At 38.8% G+C, this 19,318-nt stretch overlaps 3 protein-coding genes across 3 annotated transcripts; 2 read left to right on the top strand and 1 right to left on the bottom strand.

Annotated features, from left to right (window-relative positions):
- Nucleotides 1–323: 323 nt before the first annotated feature.
- LOC115586134 (three prime repair exonuclease 2) lies at nucleotides 324–3,698 on the top strand. Its single transcript, XM_030424924.1, has 3 exons — nucleotides 324–680; nucleotides 823–874; nucleotides 2,863–3,698. The coding sequence occupies exons 2-3, from the start codon at nucleotides 823–825 to the stop codon at nucleotides 3,396–3,398; spliced, it is 588 nt and encodes a 195-aa protein (XP_030280784.1). The 5' UTR covers nucleotides 324–680; the 3' UTR covers nucleotides 3,399–3,698.
- Nucleotides 3,699–4,759: 1,061 nt separating this feature from the next.
- On the top strand, nucleotides 4,760–7,541 carry LOC115586092 (protein PML-like). The gene is made up of 3 exons (XM_030424855.1): nucleotides 4,760–5,006; nucleotides 5,137–5,249; nucleotides 6,122–7,541. The coding sequence occupies exons 2-3, from the start codon at nucleotides 5,171–5,173 to the stop codon at nucleotides 6,790–6,792; spliced, it is 750 nt and encodes a 249-aa protein (XP_030280715.1). The 5' UTR covers nucleotides 4,760–5,006; nucleotides 5,137–5,170; the 3' UTR covers nucleotides 6,793–7,541.
- A 902-nt stretch (nucleotides 7,542–8,443) lies between these two features.
- Nucleotides 8,444–17,756, bottom strand: mpi (mannose phosphate isomerase). The gene is made up of 8 exons (XM_030426546.1): nucleotides 17,685–17,756; nucleotides 16,774–16,901; nucleotides 14,721–14,921; nucleotides 13,858–13,999; nucleotides 13,534–13,713; nucleotides 12,946–13,119; nucleotides 11,656–11,864; nucleotides 8,444–11,527 (listed from the first exon to the last, which is right to left on the bottom strand). Exons 1-8 carry the CDS (start codon nucleotides 17,698–17,700, stop codon nucleotides 11,309–11,311), a joined length of 1,269 nt encoding a protein of 422 aa, XP_030282406.1. The 5' UTR covers nucleotides 17,701–17,756; the 3' UTR covers nucleotides 8,444–11,308.
- Between the last annotated feature and the right edge of the window lie 1,562 nt (nucleotides 17,757–19,318).

The following is a 19,318-nucleotide window of genomic DNA, read 5'->3' on the forward strand; positions in this document are numbered from 1 at the left end:
TTATGCTGTAATGACTGGTTCATAATATGTAAGACTTTAAGCTGTCTGTAATGTACACAGTGTGTAAATGACTTATTATAAGACCTTCACCAAAATGTATGCAGTATATACAGCCAAAATGATCCAAAAATCAAAAAACTTAAAATGGATCAACAACTACACGCGGGGGTTTTTTGTTTTGTTTTTTTGCAGTTTGTTTATTTAGTTTCTCGTTTATTAATGACTTTATTTTATTTTCAGACACGCGTTTCATTGTCACAGTTTGTCCACGTGACTGTTACCAGAGCAGACAAAGCCTCTCCTCTCCTTCCCCTCACTGACTCACACACACAGCAGGTCAAAACCGAAACTAACAGAGCAGAACAGTGAAGAAGTTTCCACCTTCACAGGAAAAAAAGAAAAAGAGAGAGAGCTCATCTTTTGTTTTGTTACCTGCGACAGGACCACAGCGGTACAGCTGAGCGGGGAGGGGATCACCAGAAGGAGAGAAAAAAAACCTCTGTTTCTGTTCCACTGAAGTGAAAGTGGACTCACGGTTCAGTTTCTGTAGGTTTTGAAATGATGTGGCAGTGATTTCACCTGTTGATGAGCCGGATGTCCATGAAGACATCAGAGGTTTCTCGTACAGCTGACTTCACTTCTCACACCCGACCCAGCTGATACACACCAAACAGTCCACGGTGAGCTGCTCCTCTCTACATTTCACAACTAATCAGACGTGTTTTGTTTTTTAAAGAACTGTATTTCTTGTTTGTGCTGCTCTACACTGTTGAAGCTAAACTTTACAGCTCATGTTCAAATGTCTTTCTGTCATTTCTGCAGATGTCCTATGATAAAACCATCGTTTTCTTTGACCTGGAGACCACTGGATTAGGTAACAACCTGTTTGCTCATTAGTAATTTATTAGTGTCAGGACAAAGATTCAATGATGCCTTTTATCTGTCTTTAACTGACAGTAGTGTTTAAAGTGGGGAACATTTTTTTCTTTTCTTAATTTTTTAAACAAAATATTTTTACATCAGTTATTTTATTGAGTTTGTAGGTTCATATGTAATCTTAAAAATAACAGATACGCTTACTGGACATATCTATCCTACCATTGTGAGGGACAAAATAACTGAAATAGTCCTTTAATTTTGTATTTTTCTTTAACATAAACAGCGGCCTCCTGTGTTCAAGTCCTGTGCTTCTCTGACCTAACTGACACTTCACGTTAAATATAAATATGGGCGGCACTGATCTGCTTTGTGGTAGCTTTTCTGGTGAGGATTGGGCCGTTTTCATACCAGTTGTCGAAGAAGCACTGAAATCTTTTACTTGCGACGTCACAGTGTAAAAACGCTCTTGCCAGTAGTCCTTTAATCAGAATCTTACTTAAAAGTCCAGCGTGTAGGATTTAGTGGCATCACAGTGAGGTTTCAGAGTGCAACACATTGAACACACCTCATCTCACTCCCCCTTCTGTGGAGGCGGCTTAAATGTGATGGATTCATGGAGTCTGTATGTGATAAGGAGGATAATAAGGGCCTGTGTCTGCCTAGCACCGTTTTTCAATTGTTCCCAATTCATGAGAAATGAAAGTGTACAGTTTGATCAGAGACAGGCAGATTATCACAAGGCTGTCATTACATGTTGAGCCATTAACATTGCACAACAGAGTGAGGGAGGCACAACAGACTGGAAGTAAAGTTGCAACATGCAGAGTTGATCATCCTGCAGATAAAAATAGACTGTCACTATCCTGCATTTGAATACAGACCCATGTAAGCTTGGCAAGATTTGTATAAACTTTCCGGCATTTTACGTCTCAACGGTTATTTGATTAATTTAGAAAATAGCGTATTCAGCGGAAATAATCATTAGTTTGTTATGCCAGTCAGTTAAAACCGCCCTTCCTGTGGTTGAAGGTAGGAGGCTTCAACCTTTTGAAGAAACTGAAACTAGACTGAGGGAAGATATGCGAAGTTCCTGAGTCTGCTGCACTGGCTCTGCGTGGGTGTGTACAGCTTGAATGACTCAGCGGCTACAATGGCCACATGACAACAGAACTGCATATGCAATCAAACTGACAGTAGCAGACGTTCATTTACTGACAGCACATTCCTCAACTTTGTGCTTGCTTTTATTGTTTTGGTTCTTGGTGTCAGTTACGCGAGAAGATTGCTGCCACTCTCATGTCTGTCTGTTAAATTTGAAGCTGCAGCCAATTAGCTTAGCTTAGCACAAAGAATGGAAACAGGGAAGAATAGTTGGCCTGGTCCAAAGGTGACGAAACAAAGAAGGTCCAGCACATAAACACCCGTAAAAACCTTAAAGGATAAGTTCAGGTCCCTAGTCCACACAGCTTTCCTGGAGTGTCGAAGCGAAATAGTACTGCAGCATTCTACTTAACATCGGAAGTAGTTGGAGACCTTTTTTTAAAATGTAAAAAAACTACCTGCTGAAACACAAAATCGCTCCATACAGCTCGTCAGGCATGTTCCAAGTCTCCAGAAGCTCCGGCAAGATCCTAAATTGATTTGCAAAGATGTTATTTAGCTGAAATCTTGAGTGTGGCATCTAATCTAACGTCTGAAGTGGGTGCACAAGCTCGACCGCGCATCAAGGGTATAAATAATTTGCATCAATTTTGGATCTTGAGACTTCCAGAATCTTGGATTAAGCCAGACGGGCTGTATGAAACAATTTGATGATTTTTGGTTGTCTAGCACAGTTGTTGAGGAGAGGAATTATTTGTCATATTGTCCACCATGTGTCAGTTGATCTTTGTGAAATATAGAAAACCCACAATATTTCAGGCATTTTAAAAATGATGTGTATATATATCCTTGTTCTATTAATCAATGTCGTTCTGTCGTCAGACACTGGTGTGTGTGACCTCATCCAGTTGTCGGCCATCAGTGGAAACAGTGTCTTCAATGCCTACACCCTCCCCCGCCGCCCCATCTCAAGCAGTGCCGCAGAGGTCACAGGCTGTACCGTCAAAGATGGCCAGCTGTTTGTCCGTGGGACTCCAGTGCGCACCGTCCCCGTCTCTGATGCCCTCACCTCCTTCATCGCCTTCCTCCGCTCCTTCCGTCGCCCCGTGCTGCTGGCGGCCCACAATGCAAGGCTGTTCGATGCACCGGTGCTCATCAGAGTGCTGCAACAGTTCCACCTCCTGCAGGAGTTCCAGCAGGTGGTGACCGGGTTTCTGGACACCTTCCTGCTGAGCAAGAATGTCTACCGAGGTCTGGGCAGTTACTCTCAGGGGAACTTGGTCCGCCACTTCCTGGGAGAGACCTACGACGCTCACAATGCTGAGGAGGACGCCAGGATGCTGCAGAAGCTGTTCAACGCATGGAATCCTGGAAGCAGGGATATCTCCAGATTCATCTACAGGACGTACCAAGTGTGATGAACAGCCAGCAGGAAAAAAACAAGAGTAAACCAATCAAGCCATGAAAAGAGCATTATTCCATTAAATTATTCCTTTTCTTTACAGTTTTTTTCTTATCGTGTTTTGACAGACTGATTTTTTTAAGCATTCAGAAGACAAATAATATATGATAAACCCCAAACCAACTGATGTGTTCATTCCGTATAATTATAGTCTAGATTTATTATGAACTGTATTGTAACATGTCTCATACTCACAAGTGTTGTACTCTTTTCCCCAAAAAAATTAAATAAAAATCCATTATATTCTTCTGCACAACTTGGTACTGCTTTTTTAAATTATTATTTGTTGGTTTTTTTTCATACTGTTTGATAAAAAGTGAGTCAGGGTCCTAAAAGTAGAGTTTGCCCAGGTTGATCAGTGGAGCTTTGTGATAGGAATGCATTTTTGAGAGCAGTTACGGACTTTATGTCACATTTGGATGTACTGTAATTTATATATGTATGTCATATTCCCTGCCAAGTAATTTATACACAAAATTAAAAGAATTTAAAAAATGGGAATCAAAAACTAATACAATTTATTTTTCACAATAATAATAATAATAATAATTATAATAACAGTAATATAATCAAATGAATCACATCCTTTGGAATCTGAGGATTTACTATTAGAGTGCATATGGTACCACCCAAATTATCCTATAAATACTCTATTAATACAAATAAGAGCATCTTTGTGTTTCATACAAAATTTAGAACTATAATCATTGTCAGCATATCAACCATCCAAACTGTTTATATATTGATTTATGTATGGCATGGTCATATCCAACTTTTATTTACCGCAGTCTCGAGTGATGGACTGTAACTAAGTATATTTGTTCAAGTACTGAAGATAGTTTCTTCAACTTAATTACTATTCTTTAAAATCCACAACATTTTAAAGGCAAACATCTATCTTTTTACTTACTATATTTATAGTATATTCTGATATTTTTTTTTTACTTAGTAGTTACTCTGCCGATTGCATTCTGCGTCTAGACACTTTTTAGATTCATTAAATTGATCGGCAATCAGATAAAAAAAAAACACTGATTGCATTGCATTGCATTCATTGCATACAATATAATACATACATGTTCATTTATTTAGTTTTATAATTTACTTAAGAACATGTAATGCCAGAAATTGAATTATGATATCAAAGTATATATATGCCTACTATTTGTATGGGTACCTTTCACCTCTACAACATCTTTTCGTGTGACTTCTGGGTACTTTCTCTGTCTCGTTGCGTGTCCATGTATGTCCTGTGGGGGGCAGCACTGTGCCTGGGACGCTTAATCAGCTCCGTATTTTACACACGAAGAAGAAAAAGTGTCTGCGCTTGCGCAGAGTGAGAGATTTAGGGAAGTGGATTTTCTTTGAACAATCTTGTTTTTTGTTGGAAAATAGTACTTTAACTTGCCACCGACACACCCCAGATAATAACTACAGACGCTTTAGACAATTGTGTGCTTTAATGTTCGGCTACAAAACCTTTTTCTGGTTCTCTTCGTGTAAATTCATCATCAACGAGGCTTTTGTTTTGAAAGTCTCAGGTCGAGGCTGTCAGTCTACGCAGGTATTTAAAACCAGGGCGGGAAGATTTTCACAGTCAAAAGTGTTTACTAAACACTACAGATAGCTAAATACGCATTACCAGTGATTCTACTGTGTCTTTGATTTGTTTATTTCAATAAACGTCGCTGTAGGTTTTAGAAACGTGATTGAACTAGCAGTGGAGGGATGCAAACATCAGAACCACACGGAGGTGAAAAGTCTCAACAGCCGCTGGTTTTCTTTGACCTGGAGACAACTGGACTGGGTAACATAACTTATTTTCTTATATGGCTTTTGACAGATTAAAGTATGCTATCATGCCATAAAGTGTCCATGTGTTGTTAGTCACATGTGTTTTCTGAGGGTTAAACATAAGACATGTCCACGATGTTTCTCTAATGTGGGTGCGTGGGTGTCGTGGACACTGGACATCAGGGGGTCCAGCATCATCACTGTTAATTAGTTCAACTGTTATCTGATTCACTACAAGTTAAATGAATGAGTGAAAAGACTATACACAGATCAGTTTACTCTGCCTGCTTAATTAAACCTAAAGAAAGCATAACACCTGCCAGGTGTGTCCCTAAGAAAATACTTTCTAGTTCAAATTCAGAAATTGTCGTCTGGTTCTTTTATCCATTAACAGTTTATCAATTGATTTTCAGGGTAATTTATCATCATGATAGGATACCAGGTAACGTATGATTTTTGACCTCTTGTTGATTAATTTAGTCTATCTGTGGATACTCTGATTCCGCCTACTAGGCTGCAGATTAAGATTATTTTCATTGTTGATTAATCGATTAACTGTTTGGTCAGTTAACATCAGAGACTATGGGAAAAAAATCTGCATTTCTCAAAGCCCAAGATTTTGTCATCAAATGTCTTGTTTTGTGCACAACCCAAGGATATTCAGTTTACTCAAAAAAAATAAATAACGTACCTAAACCGATTAAACAGTCATCAAAATAGTTGACCATTAATCTACCATTTGACAACTAACTGATTGATCGTTGCAGATCTGCAGTCTTTTCATAAAGTTTTTATTCGCATGGAGCTTGGCGGCGAGAAATCCTCTGAATCTCATGAAGTGATGCCTTTTTAGATGCCTTTTTGTCTACATCTTTATTTCACTAGATCAAAGCTGTGAGATCGTCCAGCTAGCTGCAGTGAGCGTAGGACACTCACTCAACCTCTATGTCATCCCTGGGTGTCGAATGCAGCGAGGAGCAGCCAGAGTGACTGGCTTCAGGGTTCGCAGACAGAGACTGTACCTCCATCGACAACTTGTCCTCACCAACTCCCTGCGAGAGGTCCTGGTCGCCTTCATAGCTTTCCTTCAAATGCTGGGACGCCCACTCGTCATAGGCCACAATATTCGTCGCTTTGACTGCCGGCTGCTGGCTCGAGCCCTCGATGAACTAGACCTCAGAGCAGAGTTTGAGTCGTCGATCTCAGGCTATGTTGACACACTCCCACTGGCACGTGAGATGCTGAAGGACCGCGGCCTGCACAGTTTTCGACAGGAGAACCTGGTCAGGGAGCTGCTGGGTGTGAACTACAAGGCCCATGATGCTTTGGAGGATGTGCGGGCATTACAGGCACTGTACAGTGTGCTTCAGCCCACACCGGAGTTAATCCGTAGGCACAGGTTCACTCTGAGCACTATGGAAAACAAGCCAGCTCCTAAATCCAAAGTGCCCTTTCAGATAACAGAACATCGACCCCTGGGGGAGCACTTCAGACAGACAGTGAAGGTCACAGAGAGCAAAGAAGAATGCCGAGATGGACAACTTAATGAGTCATAAAACTTTCTACATGATTAAATTATTTTCAGGTTGAGAAAAGAAATCACAAACTGAGTCAAATCTTTCAGTTTCCTCCAACGGTTGATGGTGGAACAAATGAAAAACTGACTAGAGAAAATCCCTTCAGATGTCTCCAGTGAAGCAAAAAGGAAAAACTATTAAACTTCAGTGGAACTGGAAGAGCTGAAGCTTTCAAGAAGTGAGGGTAATGTACAAACACAGTGCAACACTTTTTTGGCCAGATGCAGCATTTAAATTGGGTGTGATGGGTTTTTCCTGAGTCTAATTGGGCGATTACTTCTTCAAGACAATTGTACTTGGCTTTGTCGGTCTGGAGTTCAAATGTAAAAACCTCAGTCTTACTCTCATGCACTTTCATGTATTGCACAATTCTGACCAGACTGGAGACAGGAGGGTTTTAGCTCTTAAACATGCTTTTTGCTTCATCTTCTCCAATTATTTCAACTGCAACAAACAGGTGCATTGTTTTTATCCATGTCACGAATTTCTCAGCAAAAAGACATTCAGACATCTGTTTATTGGATTTGTAAATGGTGAAAATGTAGTTTATTGGTGGCCAGACTTTAAAATGTGTCTCCTAGTTTGATTTTTGGTCATCACTCAGTTGAAATAGCGATGATGACTGAGGAAGACTTGATGTACTTAGTGTGAATTCACTCATTCAGGTTTCGATGAAAAAAGTTTTATTGCTGGTAAATAAATCTGCTAATAAATGAATTATATTTCTACACCATGTCCCAAATATAATACTTTATTGCTGGTTAGTGTTTTAAAAACATGAATATTTCAAGTAGGCCTGGTAGATTATCTCACCATAATGATGAAGCACATAGGGGGACTTAATTAAAAATTACACAGTAAACCTAAAAATGAAAATGTTATTCCACAACAGCATAATTTCCCACATACTGTATGACTGTTTTTCTATTTTGAACATTGAAAGTTGAAAATTATGATAAAAATGCATTAATTCAATTGGCATTTTAACATACATGTATGGGCACTCTGTTACTGTATTAAAATGAGAATAAATTACCATTTACATTTGTGCAAGCTTTTAAAACATTTAAAATTAAAATGTAATTTTCTGCCAATGTGAAAATATATCAGCATTCAAAACACAATCATCTTCAATGACTTGAACTGCTCCAGAGTGCTCAGATAAAATTAGTGTTAGTATGTGAAACTCAAATGCAAACTGAATGATGTTTTTTGTCATTTATATTTTTACTTGAATAACACGTGAAAAATGATAATCCGATGGTAGAATTGCACTTTACATTTCTTTCTTATGAGCCTCCGTACTATATGGCAAAATTCTACATAAATAATTCAAATTGATGTTTAATGCAATAAACTTCTCTATATAATATAATACAATATAATACATTATATACAACTATTTGCACATTAAAACATTGTTTAGTTTTTATTTGGACTTTGCTCGGATTACACAATAATGTCACATGATATGAACAGACTATTATATGATTTCACTCATAGGCAACATGGCTGATTATTGCACTGCTGTAATTTAAGTGACTAAGTTATCAGGACATGAATGTGTTATTGTAAGGTTTAAACAACAAACAGTACAGATGCAGCACAAACAAATAAGGAATTCAGACAGTGTAGTAACAGAACAAGGCTTTATTAAACCACTTGAACATTACAGACGTTCTCTGCAGTCCCAGGCTACAGCATCACCATAATCATCAAAATGCTAAACCATGCCTTCACTAGAGAAATATTCCAAGAAATACTCACATAATAGTTAAATAAAAGAATTAAGGTTAAACATTGTGGCCTTCACATTAGTGTGCATTTGAAGGACATGAGTTAAATGTGAAAAATGTTTTTAAAAAAAAACCCAAACAAACAAAACATAAAGAATCTAAATGATTTCAGAGCAAAGTCCTGGATGTACAGCATTTAAAACTCAAATGTGACAAAACAAGATCAGTAACAAAGTTGTGATTGTTAAATGGGAGGTTGAAATCCAACATGGTTTGAAACATTGGGGAAAAGATTGAAAAAAGGTTGGTTGTTAACAAAAATAACTAAAGGCTGTACAGTTCTAGAGATGCAGAAGGATGGATTTGAGGTAATGGTTTGTTAATCAAAAAGATGCAGTGATTTGAAAAATGAACACTCTTCTATTCCTTAATATTCTCACATATTTCCAACAATCTTAGCAACAACAAACAGCTAAAGGTTTATTGCATCTATATAAAGGACAAGCTTAAAGATCACTGAAGTCAGTAAAAGCATCACCAGTGTTGGCTCAGTCCACTGTAGTCAAACCAAACAGAGAAATATTTACTTACTGGTGGGTTGGCAGGCTGATGGTGCATTCATTCTCAAATATTTGACCTAAGATTACCTATAAAAACTGTTGCAACAAGAAAAGTCCACTTTTGAATTGATTGAAATCAGACTGACCCTGGTATGAACTAGAATATTAAGCACAAGTTTGCACCGCATTGAAATAATCAAGGTATTTTCTACCGATATGTTGGAAATTGGTCACAATAAAAGATTGCACTGTAAGGATAAACCACTCACCCCATGACGGCATAATGTACAGGAAACCCTTATAATACAGTGTAGTTACAGGGTTTAATTCTTATTTCATGACATGTAATGATGAATCAGTACAAACAACAAAAACATGCAGAGTCTGAAAAAATTTGGCTCCAAATACGAAGAAATACAGACTTGATTGTTCCTTTAATACTATAAAACTGAATGCAGCATTTTGTTGTACAACTGTACAAGACGTGGACGTGTAAACCGGCCGGGGTCGAATTGTTTAAGTATGCAACAAGCAGCAGTAGTGCATTTTTAATCATATAATATAGAACTAGGAGTTTTAATTAATATGCGTACCTTATTCCCATGTTGTCGTGCTTCATGGGATGAAAATAGTTAGCGGCCCTTTTGCTTCACTCCTGCTTTGTTTTCTGTTTTATTTTTACGATTGTTCACTACTTTAGAGGAGAAGTTTCCAGACTGTAATCATGCGCTGGTAACAGTTAGAAGCAGTAATATTTTACACTGTCTCCAGTATTACTGCTTTAAATCAAACATGCACAGGCATCTCATTATTACTCTATATACTCTCAACTGTTGATATATTAACAGCCTCTTTTTCCCAGAGGAGGATATTTACTCGTTCAAGCTAAACTAAAATGATGAAACAGGAAGTTGCACCAGTTATTCCTGCAAAAGGAAAACTGCTGGCTTGTACAACAGACATGCTCAGTCAGTCCTCAACAAGGTGGTTCTGTAGTTGCAGAAAGCAGTGAGTGTTGGTGCACTGCACCAGTGTAAACATATCCCTTACCCTGCTTCAGTGCGATGTGAGTAAATCACTGTTAGTGTGTTACTGTTGTCAGACAGGAAGATAAGAACATACAGCTGGAAGTGCTTCAAGAATATAAAGGAAAAATGTCCAAAACACTGAAGGGCAACCAGTTAGAAAGTAAGTAAATTCAGCCTTTTAAATGTACCTCACTGCCATAATCAGCAGATGGAGATTTAGTTTATTTTTTGAGAAAACAATCTCATCAAAAGTGTTTTGTATTTTTATTCATTAGCTGAAACAGGGTTCTGTGTGTTACTTCCAAAAGTATGTTTGTATATTTGTATGTATATTTAGCTACTGAGTGACTTCACTGGAGGCAGTTTTTCAAATGACATGCATGTTTCCTCTGGAGTCACATGCACAGAAGTACCCCCCCAAGACCTTTAATTTGTAAAACTCTATTGATTAGCTGCTCTTGAACCTTTGATCATATAACTTATATTAATCAGCAGATTTTTTTACCCTGTTTTCACAAAATTTTTATTTTCAAATTTAGATTTCTTCCAAGCAGCAAGCTTCAAGGAGTTTAGGCTCCAGAAGCTATTAAATGGATATAATGAGATTGTTTTCTCAACTGCTGGTCTCAAGGTGAACAACAAACTTTCATGCAACTGTCTAAACACTCGATCTTTATCATAAACCATCAGATTTCTCATCAGGAACCTGACAATGATCATGTGATCTGAGCAGTATCATTTAAAATTGGACCTGATTCAGTATTATGGAGATATTTGAATTTTTTTTCTTTTTGTGTCCTCTATCCAGCACCTACAAAGAATTTGGGATGTGTACATCCTCTGCTTTTTCTATAAGATGTAATTGCACCACTACAGGTATAAAAGAGTTAAAACCAGGTAAAATCCAGCAGCAGTGGATTACTGCTGGATTGTAGAGCTAAAGAACATGGCTGGAGGCGGCACAGATGTCCGCAGGTCGAGTTAGGGTTAGGGGGGAGCAGCGGGCACAGACGGGCATTGTTGCGCCGTGTTTGAAAGCTCCCTCAGCACACTACCGACTAAAAAGTGCACAGCAATCATTGGGCTCAATCTGTGTGGATCTTGCTGAGTCGAACCAGAGGGAAATTAACACAGGTAGTATGAGCTTTCACACACAGCTACAGACTCACAACTACAGCAGGCAGCAGGCTCGAAACATGTTCATCCCCGACTGGGAAGTGATGTGCAGGGAGACGCTCTCGTTGGCCGAGATGAACAGGACGGTGCCGCGCCTCAGTGTGACGTCAGAGAGGGCAGCGGCAGAGGTTGCCGAGGCGTCGCCTTCAATGACCAGGAGGATGCTGGCACTGTCGACGGGAGCAACAGTGTACTGCTTCACCGAGGCTGGGACCTGCAGGAGGGACAGAGAAAACCGAAATACATGGTAAAACTGTTATGATTTGCTTTCGATTTTAAAGCTGTACCTAATAAAATGGCCATTTGGTGCATATCTCTTTTCAGTAAGTTGAAATTTCCTACCTGTATCCTTATGACACTGAAGTCTGGCACTTGGGGGTCGTATAGAGAAACGCAGGGGTCCGAAGCATCCTGGACACATGGGAAGATTTTGGAGCTGGCGGGGGCGGGGCTGTAGCTCAGCATCTCACACAGCGTGTTAACGTCGATGTATTTGGGTGTCAGACCCGCCCTCACCGTGTTGTCTGAGCAGGCCATGCACTCGATGCAGTCTAAATGGAAGGTACAGAAAAGAAAAGCAAGTTTTAAATAAACAGAGAAGGCAATCGACTCTCCTTCAAATGGAAAAATCAATTCTGAGATACTCTTACACTGTGATGTTAAATGCATTACAAGAGTTATTCCATCTCTTCCACTCGCCTTATCTACTTCTCATGTTAGAGATTTCCCAGAATGCCTTTTGACACAGAGTGTGATATAACACTCAAGTGCAGGATGAATATATGGCTGGACTGGAACAGTTATAGGGAAGGCAAGACTGACAGCTTTTCCAAAGATAAAGGTGAACCCAGCAAATCTTATATAGCTGCATTGAATTCTGGTCTGTTAGGGCAGCTGCTAGTGAAGACACTGTGATCCCTTATTGTTTAACAGAGAGCTGAGGTCGGATAAAAGCATTTAGAAACAACAAAACTAAAATTATTCTCTCCTCTGCGGTCTTAGCTAGAGTTTGACACTCTCTGATGGACTTCATGGTGCATTTGTGTGTGCATCTTAAACAACTTTTTACGGCAAAGGATATGTGCTCCATAAGGGTCGTCATGGTGCCTTCAAGTGCACCTCATAAACCCAGAAATCTATACAGGAATGTCCAGGAAGGTAATTTACAATTTAAAGGTTTCATTTTATCTCTCATTTTCCTCAACCTAGTTGAAATAGGCCTACATCTGTTTAAACTTACCTCTTCTTTCACTCAAGCACTTCCAATAATTAGATGCTTAACGAATAATATCCCTTTAATTTCCACAAAGACAGTTTTCTTTTTTAAATCTATGAGAAACAATCTTATCAAATTGTTATCAGCAAACTCAAATATTCCAGTACAGCAGGTCCCTAAACTGTCTTTGATTGCAAGTAAGTTTATTGGAGCATTTTTAAATGATTAATTACTAAAGACATGAGATGTGAAAGATGTGACTTTAATTAACTGAATATTAAATGTTATGTTATCGCCAGTCTTTCTGGACCATCTACCCTAAATAAAAATCAGATGTGGACCTTGACTATAAAGCGTCAGAACCCCTGATCTAGAGTACTAAATATCATGAATATAAACAAATGGCATCAACTGACCTCCATAAAGGTAAGCATGTGGCTCGTTGGCTCCCAGGAACATGGCCTGTCCTGGATCCAGGACCATGTGGTTGAGGAAGTAGATGGAGAAGCAGCCGATGTCTCCGGGGTACTGGGAGTGGAGGCGGAGCAGCAGGTCACCATTGCTGCTTGATGTGTCCTTCCCAGCTGCACCTACACAGGTTAGAAAATATCTGTAAATAGTGTTACGTCTGTATAACATATTTCAAAAGAACAGAACAACTGGCCTGTGCTGTTTCTAAAATTGTTTTAAGGCCACCTATTTGTAGGATTATTAATTCCTGACTTTGGTGCCTCCCTGTGGGAATATCACAGGAAGACATGCAGGAGCAGACTGCATCATTTTAACCATAAAGAACATTTTGAAAGAAGCTACAATAACAAAAAAAACATCTACATATAGGAGTTTTTACACTTTTCATCTATGAATGCTTTGATTGATTGTGTTTTTACTGACAAATGTCTTTTGTTAACCTGTGGTGAACACTTTCTCTGTGTATCACACGTGCCCAAACTAAGTGGAATCTCCATTATATAAACCTCCGCTATATCCCTCAGCCTCCTCACCCTCTTCTGTGACTCTCTTGACGAGCATGTTGAGCTGATCTACGAACACCTTCTTCTCACAGTTCATCATCCTGGTGAAGCACTTCTTCAGCGCCTGGCCTGTTTGAACTGCGTCTCCCATGCTGCATCGCAGCTCATCCGCGGTCTCATTTCCCACCAGAGCACGGAATTCCGGGACAGCTGATGGGTGCACACACATGCACAAGGTATGAATTCATGAAAGTTAAAGTGTGGTACTTTACCTCCCCCGAAAACACATGTTTATTGTTTCTCTTTTAGCTGTAGAATCAATCCAAAATCAACTAATGACCCTGTGGGACTCACATTTTAGGAATCCCAAGATCTCCTCCACTGGTCTGAAACCACAGAGGCCCTGGAAGCGGGTGAGAGCAATGGCCATCTCCGGCTTGTGGTTGTTGTCTGGATAGTGCTCCGGAAACTGAGCATGGAGACGAGCAGCTAGCTCCTAACCAAACCACCAAAATGTCATAAAAGGAAGAGGGTTACTGAAGAAGGAAATCAGAGTGCCACATACAGTATGTCAGTGTACAGTACAGTCTTTCATCCTTAAACTATTCATATGTTGGTAGGACAGTAGATTTTTGTACAGTACTCTGCTGAAATAAAGAGTTTAAGCTTCAAACTTCACCAACCAGCAACTGAATGAGTCGCGGATTGTTTGAAATGGCAATAAATCTCTCATTCAAAGTAACTTCACTTAATGATACAAAGGTACTGGTATTAGACTTTACCTAACAAATTAAATAGATTGTGTTTACCCCTTATTTTAAGTTTTCAAAATTAAGCAAAGCCAGACATAGGAATATTTTTATTCTATGCATTCTTTTAAAAACCTGGTGTCTGCATTACCCATAATGCAACCTAAACACCTAGTGTTATTAGTTGAAGTCTGAAGTTTGGGTGTGTTGTGCTAGTAGCAGCTAATGTTGCCTCAAGCGGTTAGCCTCAAGCAAAGACGAGAAGCACATATTTTTCATTTTCAAAACCTATAGTCTTCAGACTGAACCATAGATGATATTTCTCGCAGCTGTATTCAAAGACAGAAAACATTATGCTGTTGTTAGCATTAAAAATCCACGCTAACAACTTTCTCAATTCAAATAAATGACTGATGTTATGCAGAATTTGAGCACAGTGTAGGTGTGTGTTTGTGTCTGTGTACTCACTCTGTTGGGGTGGGCTTGTATAGACAAAGCTGTATTGACAGAGAGCACTTTAAAGAGGAAGGGCAGCTGTCCCTGGAAGGTGTCTTTGACCTTGGAGCCCAGGCAGGCAGGGAAGTGGGCGATCCATTGGCCCAGCGTGGTCTGTGCAATCCTGTTGTCTTTAATCTGTGCATCACCTTTTGGGTGAGCGCCCATCCACAGCTGGAAGAGACAGCAGAGATTTCTCCAACATCATGCAGTTTGGAATGTCAAAATACCAGTCAGGTGAGGGAGACGCAGACTAAAGGTTGCAGAAGTGGGTTTGTGAATGATTAAAGAATCGCAATCTTACTAGAAAGACACAAGTGAAAAGGTGAATGTGGAACATTCCATTCTTCAACATGAACCAACAATAAGAACTGAATCCCAATTAAAAGTGTAATTAATTCCAGAATGATTAAAACTTGAACAATGTGGACGTGGCACTTTTGTTGCTGCTCTCCTTTATCCTCCAAGTTTATTATCCTTTATCCTCCGAGTCCCAGTTGTTCCCCGTCCCTCTGAGAGAAAAAGGCCTGCTATCATACACTTACATTTAACTAATTTATCTAATGCTGTAATCCAAAGTGATTTATACTCAGAGAGAAAGGAGGAATCCTGCCATCTCTCTCAGTGTAAATCACTCTGGATAAGAGGGTTACTCTAATGACTTTAATGTACATGAAGGATTCTGTCTCTCAAGGACACACTTGTTGGCTGACAAACACTGACGGTAGCGAGAGGTTCAATCCTGTAACATTCTTAGTACTAGCTGGTGTCTCCAACCTGAATCCTTAGTCATCAGTACTCAGTACTATTACCCCAAAATATAAAAATTACATATTTTTCCTTCTTACCGTCAGTGCTTATTATCCATCGAGATTGTAATGAGCACCACGCACAACTAGATTAATTTAAAGTGAACGGATACTGCTTGCTCACCTCACACCACTAAGCTAGCTAACAAGTCGTCTATCCATGCATAGATGGATGCTTCCCTCTGTGCGGTGAAGTTCAATAGACAGAACAAAGTTACTGTGAAACAGCTCACAAAAAGGTCTGTGGATTATCTCTGATTATCGGGTCATGATTTCTGGGAAAAGACATTGAGTTTAAAATGTATGTTTTGGCACTTTGAGTACCACAAGCCGGGTGCCATCTTGTTCTATTATATCTGAAAGAAGGCCGATATCTCTGCGGATGATATCTCACACAAAAACAATCTAGATGGGTAAATGTCATTACAGCTAAGAGCTAAAATATGGATTTTTGATTTTCTGGCTGAACGAGTAACTGTTAGACTAACACATCACAAACATGCAGTACAATAACCATTATACTGTTATGTTGGATGAAACATCCATACCACCCTCTATCTATAAGCATGACCAGCCGTGACATGTGACATCAGTGTGACCTGCGCTACTTGAAAATGTCACCACTGCCATAACCTGAACTAATGACCTTCATGACAAACCCTGCAGAGCTGCTGTAGCTAAATAAAGAAAGACTTATGAAAGGCATGTAGAGAATAAGGCTCTCTGCCAAGACACGGAGGAACAACATGATGGATCTGATGATCTCAGGCAATGTAGTGTGAACAATGTAGCGCAAGACTTAAAAATCTTAAAGGTCCTGTAACAATGACAATAAGTGTTCACACCTGTGTTATTATCCTATATGGTCTATTAGGGGATCCAACAACTTCTGTCAAATTTTTAAACACTCAGAAAACTGGAAGGAAAACAAATTTTTTACGTTATGTTCCACTGTTTAATGAATGGAATCTAAAATGCATTAAAAGACCTCAAGCTGCTCATGCGATGTCAGGTATTTCTGGTTCAACTCTGACCAAAGTTACATCTCTGTTTTTTAGCTTATCATTTCAAAGCACCACAACCTGCTAGTCAAAAACACGCTACAGATTTTATATACCCACTTGTTTCTCAGTCGCCTACAACAAATAAAATTCACCACCTGGTTGAGTGTCTTGCTCTAGAACCAGTCTAATGATCCCTCCCAGTTAGAACCGTACCTCCGCATAGGGCTTGCCATCCTCTATGACGGCCAGCGGGTCTCCGCCAACCACCAGTTTGGCCACCTCGCTCTCCGCACCAACCTTCCCCCATGCATAATTTTGCACAGCACAGGTCAGGGGAAACACTGTGAAGAGAGAAGACTTAATATGTGAATACAGAACTGATCCTAGTATATTACAACCCCTTTAAAACCCACAACTCAGTGTGTTTGTGTGTGTCTATTACTGATTCTCTATCTGTTACTGTATTACCAGTTAGTCCACATTAATAAGAGACAATTAAAAGCAGAGAGCAGGTCTCCAAAACCTGGTTTTCTCTCCATACATTTTGGAATACAAACCTAAACTGGTTTGCTAACTGGCTGACCAGCTACTTCAATTAGCCATGGCTCATTTTGACAGGGAGTAATTATCAAACACTGCCTGTCTGTGTGCATATCCTCAGGATAAAACAGTGAAACTGGGGAAGCAGGTTCCGCCGGGGATACAATATTTGGCAGAACAGCGGGCAGCTGACGATGCAGCGTTCACTGACAGAAACACACAGTAAGCAGGTTTACATTTGCGAGGCACCGAGTCGGCTCCCCGGATTTGACTAAATTATACACTTTACGTTTGTCTGCGGACATTTTATACGTGGTTCAAAAGGCCTCGCTACGTGTTATTTCACTGTAGTGCTGCTAACAGCGCTGTTTTAGACAGTATCCGCTCCCATTCAACAAACAAAACGCCGGCTGAAATAATGATGTGGATGCTAAACAACGAGCAGATTTGTTCGGTAGCTTCGTGTCTATAACTCGTATCAGGTGTCATGTCATATGAATTAACATTCACACCGTTAGCAAGCTGAATGTTTATCGATAAAACAGATGATTAGAAACAATTAAGGAGGAGAAAATCTCACTCACCTCTTACTTCCTCCATGGCTGCGACGTCGGCTCTCAGACCGCTACTGACGTCACCAGCCGACAGACGGTTCCAAAGATTTTTATTTTTTTATTTTTTTATTTGTAGTTTCTTGGATTGTTGAAACTATGACTGTAAAATTAATAAAATAATCCAATAAATACTGCGTATTTATTGTATAGAATTTATTTATAATAAATACTGCTTATGTATTTATTTATTTATTTATTTTGCAAAGGCAGTACAGAAGCTTAATTTATTGGTATCCGTGTGACCCATTAAAAATAGATTTTTTTGATTTTTTGATTTTATCTTAATATTTATTCATAGTTTTGAATGGGAGACCTGCATGGTTTTTCTGTTATTTTATTGGTTATTTCTCTATCTATTTATGTTTAAATTTATTATGGGTTTATTATTATTGCTATTCTATACTATAATAGTATACTATACCATACTTTACTATACTATACTCACTTTCAATGCAACGTCCTTGACTATACTATATTATGCTACGCTATGCTAGACTACACTATATTTTACAATTTAATGCTATACTATACTATACTATACTATACCATACCATACTACAATACACTACACAATACGATACTATATTATATTACGTCTATACTATGTTACACTATACTATACTAGACAACATTATACTAAACCATACTATGCTACAATACGCTACGGCTACGCTATGCTAAGCTACACTACAATATACTATACTGCATTACACTATACTATAGTCGCTTTTAATGTAATGTTCTTGACCATACTATATTATGCTATGCTATAATTCACCATGCTATGCCACACTATACTACAATAAATTATACTATACTGCAATACACTACACAATACTATACAATGCTATGCTATGCTATACTATACTATATGATAATATACAGCACCATACTACACTATCGTATACTTCTTACTTTTATACTGTTACACTATACCTTACTATACTATACTACACTATACAATATTATACAACGTTACACTATGCTAAAATATACTGTACTATACTGTTTTATTTATTGACTATTATATATATATAATTTAATCATTATATACATATTATAACTTTTCAGTAGACCTCTGATGTGGCTTCTGATGTGTTCACAAAGGAATTTCACTCTGGTTTACATTGCTATCATCAGTTGCGAAGTATTATCATCAAGTTAGGAATGAGAACAATACAACAGGATAATAAATAAAAATAACAATTAAAACAAAATAAAGAATGGTGAACATAAAGGACTGTCCTGTCTGTACTGGCATCTGAAAAGAAAGTGTGTAGTCTATTAAAAACACCATGGCCAACACCATAAAAACATACAATAAATAAATCTATTATTGCCGTATTGACCCATATTGTTGGTTTGTTTTCTGTATTGTTTCTGTATTGTCTGTGTTCACTAAAGCAAAGGAGAAGAAAAAAACAGTAAGACTATGCAGCTCTGTGGGAATATCACAGAAACATTTTTAGGAGCAGTACCAGATGATAAAATTGCCATAACATCATGTGTGTGGTCACTCATATTAACTGTTCCCTGCCTTAAAGGGTTGCTCCTGCAACTTCTATCAAGTTTAGAGACTTAAAACAGACCCATTTTAATAGAAT

The sequence above is a fragment of the Sparus aurata genome, chromosome 8 (assembly GCF_900880675.1).
Source record: "Sparus aurata chromosome 8, fSpaAur1.1, whole genome shotgun sequence".
NCBI lineage: Eukaryota > Metazoa > Chordata > Actinopteri > Spariformes > Sparidae > Sparus > Sparus aurata.

Excerpts from the sequence above, each read along its gene's own strand:
- LOC115586134 (XM_030424924.1), top strand. The coding sequence starts at position 823 with ATGTCCTATGATAAAACCATCGTTTTCTTTGACCTGGAGACCACTGGA. Across the intron at positions 875-2,862 it reads CCTGGAGACCACTGGATTAG|ACACTGGTGTGTGTGACCTC; the intron begins GTAACAACCTGT and ends TTCTGTCGTCAG.
- LOC115586092 (XM_030424855.1), top strand. The coding sequence starts at position 5,171 with ATGCAAACATCAGAACCACACGGAGGTGAAAAGTCTCAACAGCCGCTG. Across the intron at positions 5,250-6,121 it reads CCTGGAGACAACTGGACTGG|ATCAAAGCTGTGAGATCGTC; the intron begins GTAACATAACTT and ends TTATTTCACTAG.
- mpi (XM_030426546.1), bottom strand. Across the intron at positions 14,922-16,773 it reads ATGGCAAGCCCTATGCGGAG|CTGTGGATGGGCGCTCACCC; the intron begins GTACGGTTCTAA and ends TGTCTCTTCCAG. Across the intron at positions 13,714-13,857 it reads GATCTTGGGATTCCTAAAAT|CTGTCCCGGAATTCCGTGCT; the intron begins GTGAGTCCCACA and ends TGCACCCATCAG.